At 44.0% G+C, this 11,974-nt stretch overlaps 1 protein-coding gene across 1 annotated transcript in view; it reads left to right on the top strand.

The window, feature by feature from the left end:
- PIP5K1B (phosphatidylinositol-4-phosphate 5-kinase, type I, beta) overlaps nucleotides 1-10,111 on the top strand; it is a 287,643-nt gene extending 277,532 nt beyond the window's left edge. Inside the window, exon 13 of the mRNA XM_014529195.1 lies at nucleotides 9,913-10,111. Coding sequence (XP_014384681.1) covers nucleotides 9,913-9,915 — 3 coding nt within the window. The 3' untranslated portion in view covers nucleotides 9,916-10,111. The remainder of the gene's footprint in view (nucleotides 1-9,912) is intronic.
- Nucleotides 10,112-11,974: the final 1,863 nt, after the last annotated feature.

Raw genomic sequence — 11,974 nt, forward strand, 5'->3', positions numbered from 1 at the left:
AGTGAGGAGAGTGGCATCATTTTACATTTTTACAATCCCTAATGTGTGACTTAGCAGAAGCTGGCCTCTCATATGTTCCTACATTGGTCTGTTGCAGAACGGCACATCACTGTACTTCACATGTACACCCGTGACAGGGAGTGAGAATGAAAAGGCAAATAACACCTCAGTATTAATAGGAAAATAGTTGGAGCTTATGGATCCCCAGAAATGGTAGCCCCTACAGTTGTTCTAGTCCTTCAAATTAGTCCCTTCACCTGTTGCAGAGCCAAATGGGAAGTGAATTAATTACAAATAGACGTCTGGATTCTATGCCTGTCTCTGCCTCTCATTCATCATTGACCTTGAATTAATCAATCACTCTATGGGGGCCTCAGTTTTCTCATCTATAAAATGGATCATTAAACCATCTCTAAGACCCCTTCCAGCTCTGACCATCTGTGACTTATTCTAAATTACAAGGTGTTGCAGACTAGGCTTGTCCACAGTAGGTACAGTCATTTCTCCAAATTCCACTGTTTCATCACATATTCTACCATAAACTTTCACAATAAACTTAAATTTGATGGCAACATATCTAGAAAGTTCTGCACCATTACCTTGTAACTCTAGGGTATGTTTTCCTGCTGGAGATTTATTATTTTGTATGCTCTTCCAGATCTGAAAGGATACAGCCCAGTACCCTCCCTTCAGTATTTTTATTTGCCTCAAGATTATGAAAGAGAGCGGAAAGGAAAAGCACGTGAAGGGAAACAGCTTTGTCTCTCCTGCCTCTTGACATAATTTGAATTCTCTTAATCAGAGCCATCCTTACCTGAAGGGCACTTGGAGGCTTCTGTGCTGACATTGTTTTCGGTGTTGTAACCAAACGTACTCAGATTTCTCTTGTAATGTTTCTCCTCCTTTAAGATACAGCATTTCTCTCTTGGTCCTTGTGACCTAATCCCCTGGTGCTACTATTTGTACTAATGGACAATACTGTTTATACCCCTTTAAAAAAGATATCATTTAAACGCAAATGACTTATGCACACCAGATAACATCTGAAATTTCTTTTAAGGATCGCCCCACATATGTGTATGTAAATTAGGCCAGCTATCCTGCTTTCTCCTGTGATTTGACACAAAATTAAAAGGATAGGGTACCTTAGCTCATTATTCCACTGCCCTTATTAAAACATTTGGTTCAGGCTCTATGTCCCTAGCTATCTGCACTGCTCTGAAAAGGCCATTCACCTCCATACTCTAGACCAGCGCTTTTCAACTGTACTTTCAAAAATGTTTAAAACAATGTAATACCTGACTATTTAGTCAGGGGCACTGACCGCTTTCCCTTAGATTGTCAAATAAAAAAATGACAACAGCCAACACAATAGCTGTCCAGTGTGAATGAATGAAAATTATACCTATATTTGGTCAGATCAACAAAAAAATACATTTTGTGTGGGGGGTTTTTTGGTGTGCTACAGAATTTTTAGTACTGGGTTTACGTATGCCATGAGATGAAGAAGGTTGAAAATCGCTGCTCTGGAGTTTCAGGCTATCTGAATCATTTGCAAATATTCAAATCAAGGAAGGTGTTTCAGAAGATGATTTTATCCCGGAACCAGAGATGTGTTTTCCATTGAAATTTTGAGTTGATGACATAGATTAGGGTATTTAAAAGAATACAATAGAGATGAACAGGCTCTATTGACTTAAAATGGGCAATCATGCGGTCTTAGTAGGAGAGCTAGAGTCCACACGGCACTGACATGGTCGAGGTAGCTGTTATTTCAGTTACTGAGGCAGCTTCGTTGCCTGGTGTAGAATGCAATTTGGTGTTAATGGGAAGAGGAACAACTAACCAAGTCATCGCAGCAGAAAAATGTTGTGGGTGACTAGCTGGGGATGGATAGGTAAGCGAGAGAGACAGGATCACTTTTTAAATATGGAAAACTGAAAGATGGCTGCTACTCAAGAGTGACTTTCTTGCCTCTGTTATTTAGTCCCGAGGATATGTCCTTTCTTTTTACATATTATCATCCTCTCAATAATATGTAGTGTCATTCAGGTATGTGTGTCTGCACAACGGCTATTTGAAGTGCAAAGATAGCTATGGGCAAAGGAGAAGAAAGAGCTAAGCCACTTTTTAGGCATGCTGGTGTTGGAGATGGCGCTCTGATGTGCCGCTGCTGGATGGCCCGATTACTGAACGTGTCCTTAGGGTGGCTAATAACACTCTTTGATCATGGGACAGGGTGGCAGAGAAGTGAAAATGATTGAATGAACAGCTTATCATGTTATGTATGAGAAAAAGAAGGAAAACATTTTAAATTAGGTCAGGGTGTCTTAGAAAATTCAGCCGAACTTTCTGACAAGAGAAATGGCACTTCTGGATTGGACCCAGTTGGCGTTGCATGAATGGCATATACGTGAAGTATCAGGTGTCTTTCATCCCTCCTTTTCTGACCGGTGTTCGCTGCTGCAAAGGGTGTTCATTTGAAACAGTGGCAATTCTATTGCTTCTCAGCAGAGAACAAGATTCCCCACTGACCCAAAAAACAAAAACAAAAATGCTGCTGAGGTTTTCGGTAGATTTTAGTGAGAGCAAAGTAGGAAGAGGAAAGCACTGCCTTTGGATTGGAGGGCATTTAACCAAAACGCCACTTCCTTCCACTATCTGACCACTTGTTGAGAAATGAGATTTCAGAAAGGCCAAAATAGGGCCTCCCCTTTTTTTAAATCTCTAGAAATGCTTGGTCCCCTTAAGTAGTTGGAAGTCCTGCAAAGAAAAACAAAGAAAAGAATCCCACGGCCTGAGCCCCATGGCACCTAGAAGTGTTTCCTGTACTGAAACGAGAGATACAAGCTTCAAAATAATGAGGCAACCCGTCGGGCTGGATTAGGAGGTTACCAGGAGGATTTTACTTTAAACAAACAGTATTAAACTACTGTTTAAGTATTAGCTTAGGGAACTGGAGTTGGAGTTTAAAGACACACTGGCTGTTCGGTTACAGAGGCCCACAATTAGCAATGGAATGACAGCCTGCGAGGCTGCGGCAGTTGTGTTGTGTTCTGTCCTCGCTTTACAGTGTCATGGCCTCAAAGGCCAGCTTGGTTTCCTCCTCCTTCAGCTTGCCTGGGACTCCTGTCACATCCAGGCCCCCCACGGGTAGCCCCATCATTTCTGTTCCTTGTCCCCCAACACTGCCCCTCTCCCCTTGCCTGCTGCCTCCAAACTCTCCCTATTGCTTCTGTCTGGTTTCTACTTTCCTCCCCTCTCTTGTCATAGAAAGGCAGTGTTTGCTAGTCTCCTGAGCCTTTCCAGCTCTTGGAAAAGAGTGTTTGAAGAACAACAGTCTCTAATGGCATGAACTTGGGGTTTACCAGACCCTGAGCCTGCAGGAAACAAATAGCAAACGCGGAAGGAACCAGATTAGGAACAAGTGTGAATTTTAGAAAAAGCAAGTTTAAATCATACCCACGACCTAGTGAATAGGGCTGTCGTCATTCGTCCCTTGCACTCTCCTGGATCTGTGGAGGACTGGGAAATGTGCTAGATGGGAGAGTGCATAAAACACTGACCACTCAATAAGAAATAAGGCCTCCCTGAGTGTGATGAACAGAATGAGCACTCCGGAGTGGGGCTGAGGGTTTGGCCTTTGGTTTGTCTGTGCCTTGTTACTTTGCCAGGGCTGCCATAACAAAGACCCTCAGCCTGGTGGCTTAAACAATGGGAATCTGTGGTCTCACGGTTCTGCAGCCCAGAAGTCCTAGGTCGAGGTGTTGGCAGCGCCGTGTTCCTCTGAAGGCTCCGGAGAGGCTCCCTCCTTGCTTCTCCAGCTGCTGGTGGCTCCACGTGTTCCTGGGCGTCCTTGGACTCGCAGCACTAACCTCTGCCTCCATCTTCATGGCCTTCTTCCCCGACACTCATGAGGACCCCAGTGGTTAGATTAAGAGCCCACTCTAACCCAGTGTGACCTCATCATAACTTGTGGATATAATTACATCTGCAAAGACCCTCCTGCCAAAGAAGGTCACATTCCAGGGTTCCAGGTGGACACGAATTTTCCGGGGATACTATTCAACCAACTGTACTGCCTTCCCCAGGGGCCTGTGAACTGCTCTTTGCCGTGCATGGCCCCATTCCCCACTCACGTTTCATCTCCCTGGCTGAGTCCCTGGGAGGTTCGTTAGATGTTTCCAAATTATTTTGGAACCTCACAAAAAGGTGCCAGGTAAATGAATGTGATAGCAGATACAGTCACCTGTTGGGTGCATGTAGTATGTAGAAATAAAACCACTCAAGTGAACCAGGGCATTGGTATTTTAAAAGCTCCCCACACATCCAACAGGTGACTTTGGATGCGGCACCGAGCAGGTTGGCGGGGCCCCGCAGCGCTGAGCACCCGGTCATTCCTCTGTGCTACATGTAAGGCAGAGCTGTCACTCCCCCAGGCTCCCCTCCTATGGTCAGCCAATAGCTTTGCTCGACATTAGAGAGAAAAAATACACTTGATTCCCAGGTGAACCCTAGTAGGCTCTTACCACACTCAAGTGGATGAACTGGACTTGCGCGTGTGTTTCTGGTTCCTGCAGGCCTACTGCCACCTACTGGTAGGAAGGCCCCTCTGACCAAGGGGGCTACGTGATTGAAGTCCTTGAATGGAAGCTTAATTAAGAGTGTGTGTGTCGCTCAAAGGACTGTTTCCACCCCACGTCTTTTATCGTCTTTTATCGTCGCCTCCGTGCTGTGCGTGCACGCTCGCCAGGGGCACGTCCTTCGCATGGGACAGGCAGCTCCCTCTGACAGCCCAGCATCTTCCTCCTTTCAAGGTGGACTGGGGGCTGCTGTTAGTCAGGCACAAAACCAAAGGTGCTCATCTTCCCTAGGGTGGGAGGGTGCCTTTCTCCATCCATCCAGGCCCGGTCTACTTGAGCCTCTTTGAAAGGGCTCGCTGGCAGCTGGGGGATTCAGCACAGAAACTGCTCTCTTCTGCTTAGGCAGCGGCTTTAACAACGTATCAACAAACACAAGTTGGAAAAAGCCTTTTCTTCATGTTTAATCTTTGATAGGTCGTCCCTTACAGCTGTTCAGTTTCTAGGAGAATGTAACCTTTACCTTTTTAAGTAACCCCCTATAGGGGATGGGATTGATTATAATAAAATTCAAATATATGTAGAGCCTTATTTCTTTTTAAAAAAAACTTTCTAACTTTCAGTAATGGCTACCGTATTCGTTTCCTAGGGCTGCCATAACAAAAGTCTCACAAACTGGGCAGCTTAAACAATATAAGTTTATCACCTCACAGTTCTGGAGGCCAGAAGTCCAAGCAGGGTTGGCTCCTTGGGAGGCTGTGAGGGAAGGCTCTGTTCCGGGTTCTCTCTTTGGCGTGTAAATGTCCATCTTCTCCCTGTGTTTTCACATTGTCTTCCCTCTGTGTGTGTCTGTCTCCTGTCCAAATTTCCTCTTCTTATAAGGGCACAGTCATACTGTACTAGGGACCACCCTAATTACCTTACTTTAACTTGATTATCTCTATAAAAGACCCTATCCCCAAGCCATGTCACATTCTGAGGTACTTGGGATTAGAATTTCAACATATGCAATTTGGGGAGCCACAATTCAACCCCTAATGGTTAAAAGTACTGAGATGGAGAAGCTTCTAGTTCCTCCTCTCGAGACCATGCCTGGGAGCCGCTGGCATCTCATGCTTTCTTTCGACGTACGTGAGAGAGAAGCCAGTGCTCCTGTTTGAATGAAACCAGGCCCATATTCCTCCCCACAACATTCTCCTAATGCAGCAGAAGCAGGGGTCAGAGTGGATTCGGTTGCAGCCCAGGGCTATATGATGTGTTAGTTATTAAGGGAACCCTTTGGGTTTACAATAAGCTGGGAAGTCCGCTGTAGAATCGTGAGCTGATATAAATCATTGATGCCCTCAGGCTTCCCTTGGGTCTTCGGAAAACAAATCAGTCAGGCGGGGAACCCTGTTGAGATACTGGGGCTGCACTAACAGTTTTGAGACGAGAGGCCATAATCCTCAGTCCATCCCATGAGATGTCCAAGAGGAGTGCCAGCTCTTTTCCTGGGTCTGCCCTCACCCGTGATCTCTCTGCTGGTCGGCAGGAACGCTCTGCTGGGGCACTCAGAGGCTGGCAGGAGGCCTGGCACTCTATGTGCTGCCAGCACCACAGACTTCTACTAACATTCTCCCAGATCGGGCACAACATGGTTGTCTTCATCTGAACTGTGTGTGTCCTTCAAGGACATTCCAAGTCCCACCTCCCGCCTCAAGGGTTGTTAGTTAAAGGCCCACAGTCCCTGGCCCTTGGAAAAGAGTAATTTCATCTGAGTCTGATTTTTTTAAGTGCAAAGGTAGGAAATTTGGACCCACGCTTCTCTAAGTTCCCTCCATCTACCAGATCCCCTAGCAGTGAGATCAACTCCATTCTTACGCCGTGTCCTGATTTCTACACTAGCATGGGTAGTCGTTTTACCTCCCAAGAAAATGATGAGCTTTGGATTCCTACTGCTATTGGACAGAGAAATCCCCCACTCCAATCTGTCCCCGAGGATTGTGCCTTGGGAAGTAACCCCCAAACCTGAGGAAGATATATGAATATAATAAAAACAAATATAGAACCTTAGGTAAAAGAAAAAAGACTCAGGACTTCCCACAGCCCAGTGGTGGCTGCTTTCTCAGAAATCCCTGAATTTCGAATGCAGGGCAATTTGTGACCCAGAGGAGGACGAACTGCAGAGCCTCAGGGAGGCACCGTGACGCTTTTACATGCATGTGTGGTGGTGCTGCGTTTGGATTGAAGTGATGTTGAGTCAAGAGGAGTCGTGCTCTTGTGGCAACAGAAGGAACATCGGCCAAAAGAATAACAACAACATACAACAGAAAGGAAACAGTGCAGGGCTGGGGGAAGCAGAACTCAGGAATTGCTGATGGAAGTGGGCTTGGTACAGGGACAGAATATAGATAACAGACTTACTGCCTACGATAGCCTGGAGATACATGCTCTCCTCGGAGGTACTTTGGGAAAGAACGTCAACTTCAAACCAAAATGAGGAGGCTCCTGGACTCCAGAGAGGAAAAGATCCTGCTTTGGGGGGCCCATGGGCCGAACCCTGAAGTAATTGTAATTAAAAAAAGAATAGCACCCCTGAGGGTTAAAACTTTCAGAATGGGAGACTTCGTGGACTGTTTAGTGCTGAGCATCCCGGCCAATCTGACTGTCGTGAAGTTGTGCCTCCTTTCAGCTCTGCCCTAAGATTCCCTCACATCACATTCCAGGTCTTAGGAAATTCTATTGGCTAAATAGAATTTTTAAACAGTAGGCTGAGGGGTATATGTGGCAGAGAAAAGACTGAAAGAGGTGTGGAGTAAGAAATAAACTAATATTGTAGACCAACTATATTTAAATAAAAACAATAAATGTAAAACATTTAAAAATTACAAATAGTATTTGATAGAATCTGTGGTTGAGATGGAACTTTGTGATTATCTGACACAGCCCCGCCATGACTGGCGAGTCTGCTCTGCTGGCCACCACATATCGAGTGCCTTCTGGGTGCCGTGTTTAGGACACACACCTTTCTGCTTCAGCTCTACCCAGCGGCCAGTCAGCCTCAGCCTCAGCCTCACCCCCAGTGACAGCAACTGCCCCTCCCCTCAGTGACCACTCATTTCTTTACTCTGGTTAGAGAGCACTTCCGGGTTGAAGCAAAACTGGCTTCCACACATTTGTCCCGGTTCCGGCCTTGGACTCACTTAGCCTCACCCATTGGGTCACAGCGGATGGCGCATCGGGCCCATGGGCTGGGGAGGATATGAGGATGAGGATTCGTGATGGGGGGAGACTGGGAGGGGTGAAGCTTCACACTCCACTCACTTCACACATTCTGATATTCCAACCCACCCCAGGGTCACAGCCGTCTGTGCCACGATTGATGACAATGTCACATTTCAGGTGTCCTGGGACTAACCTCGTGCCTAGCCCTTCTTCCCATGGCTAGCCTTCGCATATTCAGACAACTATTAGGCCCCATCTCTATGACTCCTATTTTCTACACCAAAAAGCCCAGGTCCTCAGCCATTTCCATAGAGTCCACGGGTTGGAGCCTTTCACAGGTGGGTTTTCTCACACATGACTCAGACTGATATATGTCCCTCTCAGAGTCTGGCGTTAGAAACCAGACACAGAACTCCACCTGTCTTCTACAGGGCCAGGAGAGCAAAACTACCTGCTTTTATTTTTTTATTTTAAAAAAGCAGGACTCAAATCTAATTAGTAAGACCTTATCATTTTATATCAGTGATTGATATGTACCACACATCAAAGTTATCACATTGAGCCTCAGTAAAGTCCACCTTAACATCTGTCCTGAGCATGTAGGCAATTCCCATGTGCCCACTGCTCTAGCTCACAACGCCAACCACTCAAGCTATTTCTGAAAGATGATTTTTGAGTAACAGTTTAAGCATATTGTACATCTAAGCAGGGAAACCTCTCTAACATTAATAAGAGAGAACAATCTAAATTATTAAACAAAGTGGTAAGTTAAGAAAAATTACAACTAACAATAGGCTCAAATTACACAATAAAATACTGGTTTTTAAATAGAATCCTGTTGGCCGGCTGGTGTGGTTTAGTGGTTGAGGATCAACCTATGAACCAGGAAGTCATGGTTCAATTCCCGGTCAAGGCAAATGCCCGGCTGCGGGCTCTATCCCCAGTAGAGGGCGTGCAGGAGACAGCCGATCAGTGATCCTCTCTCATCATTGATGTTTTTATCTTTTCCCTCTCCCCTCCTCTCTCTGAAATCAATAAAAACATATATTTAAAAAATAAATAAGTAAGTAGAATCATCTTTACTTGACATAGTTTCTTTTCTAACAATTTTTGGAGTCATTTCAAACTTTTTACTGAAGTTTTTTCAGCCTCCAAAGGAAGATGTTGGGCCACACAATCTCTGTGATCCAGCTCGAACCTTCTTAACTACTATTTTGGGAGCATTAGCATATGCCAGGCACTGTGCTAAGTGATACGTATTATGATTTTTGTATATTGTATTTTTGTATATACGTGCACTCATGTTTGTATATATGTGTACCCATATACACTACCTCTCCATAGAAAAGTTTATCCCTCACAACTATTCCATACAGTGGTGTTTTTTTTACCACCATTTTACAGATAAAATAAAATAAGGTGCAAAGAAAGTTAAGTAACTAGCATAATGTTCTATAGCTGTAATAATTAGGAAATCAATACATTTAGCCCACTGTGTCTATCTCTAAAGACTGAGCAGGAGACTGCTTCCCCATATACAGCTTAGTGTAACTGTCACTGGTTGAATTAGCTGCCTCTGATTTAAAATGATTATCATATTAGGGTAAGTATTTACTGGATATATCTTCACTCCCTGGCCACAGGAACAGTGCTTAAAAAGGAACACAGCATTCATGAGTTCAAGACAATGTTCAAGTTGTTCTGATTGGCTTCAGACCTGATATACCGCAGCACATTCCAAGCCCTGTGCACCTGGAGGGCAGGAGTGTGTCTTCCAGAGGTCGCCAACCGGTGGTCCGCGGACCACTGGTGGTCTGTGAGGTCCGAAAGGTTGGCGACCGCTGTCTTAGGTGGTGCTGCTTCCTTCTGAGTCTCTAGCACTGTGCTGTGATTTAGTAAGGACTTGATAAACCTTAATGTCAATAACATATTGTGGATCTGCCAGAGATGCATATGCTATGCTCATCATTGCAGAATCCCAGCCTCATGCACCCCGACTTCAACTCGCACATTTCCCAGGCACAAGTCACTGGGAGAAATAACGGACTTGTGTTCCTACTCATGAGGAGCAGTTATCAGTCAACACCAAAACTAAGTCTTACAGCTGCTTTCTTTCTTTTCCCCCCAGTAAGTGCAAATGGTGACCACCGAAGCAGATGGATGAGACATGAACTCAGTGGTAGGAGAGAAGTTCCGCCACTCCAGATTTCCCAAAGGAACTTGGCTGAGCCCCACGACACAGAGTAACAATCATCTGGACTTAGGAGTCTGCGAGATGTCAGGGGAGCCTTGGTCCATGGGCTCATCAGCAGATGTGATGTGAAAAATACCACACTCTTCTATCATTTGCTGTTGCTTGCCGAACTGTGAAGAACTGCATGAACTATATTTAAGCTGCTTTCTATACCATTGCCAATCACTTTTTTGGACTTGAAAGTGCTATTTTCCTATTGATACTTGCATTATTTCATTTTGCATGCATCCAGTGATTATACATAAGCAACACATGTAATCTGCTTATATATATATTTTTAAAAACTCATCTGTGCAAAATGGTATATAAATGGTATATAAATCCTGCTCTTTTTGCAAAATTATAATCACAGTCCATGTCATTAAAAGTTCAAATTGGTTTTATCTAAAGATCAGTATAATAGGTCTGCATATACTTTATAGATAACTAGCCTCTATAAAGATGTTTTCACTGTTTACTAGTGAAATGAGAAAAGCAGAGCTATTTATAAAAGGCCTTATGTCGTGTACATACACGTTGTCTTTGAAATATTTGTGATTTAGTTTATTGCTTGTAAAAGAGAAATTATATAATTTATTTAGTAAATACTATTGTAAACTATAGTTTTATTGAGAAAAATAAAATATTTTGTTCTCAATTGTGGTAGTACAGTAATTCCAATGGTTTATGGCCTGTATATTTCTCTCTATTAATTAAGAAGAAATAACTTAGATGCTTCTCATTTTTAGATATTCCAGAATCCTAAATAAACTGAGTCTCATGGCAGATGAAAATGGACAGAGAATGCTCTGGCCCTGAGAAGCCAATAGCAGGTTCTGCTCAACTTGTTCAGGAGACTTTCCCCAGTGTCCTGGTGTATTAGCCAGCTTCACTGTTATGCTATGGTAGCAAACAATCCCAAAATCTCTGGATGGGGATCTAGAGCAGTCCCTATCTAGAACATGTCACTTTTATGGCAGAAGAAAAAAAAAATGATAGTGTAACCAAGCGATGGGAGCTCATAAAAAAACTTCAGCTTAAGTGCGGTTTACAATACTCTGCTCACATTCCACCGGCCAAAGCAAATGACTTAGACAAGTCCAATGTCAAAGGTGTGAGAAGAATACTTCTCACATAAGAGTGGACTCAACAGAGAGAAGCAATGAATATTTTAAACAGCGAATGCACCTACACCATCTCATGAGTGTCCCAAGCAGAGGCTCAAGAAGCTGCATAATCATACCTGGGAGGGGGGGGGGGGGCATAAGACAGTAAAATGACCAAGGCTGCAGAAAGACATTCCTGATGAGTAAGATGTTCAATGTAAAATCTTTAAGTTAAAGCAAGCTGATTCTTGTAAGCAAACATGGTATTAACTTTTATAAATGTAGCCTTCAGCCATGGTTACTCAGTATAACTGTAATTTTACCTGCGGAGTTGGTGCTGGGAATCTATCCTGGGTTGGGATGTCAATGGGGAATTCGACTGAAGTGGGAAACAGGATTCTTTGCCATCTCTGTCCCTAGCAGTCATATGTGCTAGCAGGTGCTCTCCCTCACTACAGGGGGTTGCCTAGCCAGAATCCCATTCTGTCCCCTCCCATTTGTAAATGTACCTGTTTACCTAAGCAGGGATCCTTAGCCCGGGGCCCATTGATTCTTAGGCGGGTCATAGATGGATATGAATAGGACCATGAAATAATAGGGCATGCCTTAGAGCAGTGATGGCGAACCTATGACACGCATGTCAGAGGTGACACGTGAACTCATTTTTTTGGTTGATTTTTCTTTGTTAAATGGCATTTAAATATATAAAATAAATATCAAAAATATGTCTTTGTTTTACTATGGTTGCAAATATCAAAAAATTTCTATATGTGACACGGCACCAGAGTTAAGTTAGGGTTTTGCAAAATGCTGACACGCCGAGCTCAAAAGGTTCACCATCACTGTCCTAG

Source organism: Myotis brandtii, unplaced genomic scaffold (assembly GCF_000412655.1).
Source record: "Myotis brandtii unplaced genomic scaffold, ASM41265v1 scaffold672, whole genome shotgun sequence".
Lineage (NCBI taxonomy): Eukaryota > Metazoa > Chordata > Mammalia > Chiroptera > Vespertilionidae > Myotis > Myotis brandtii.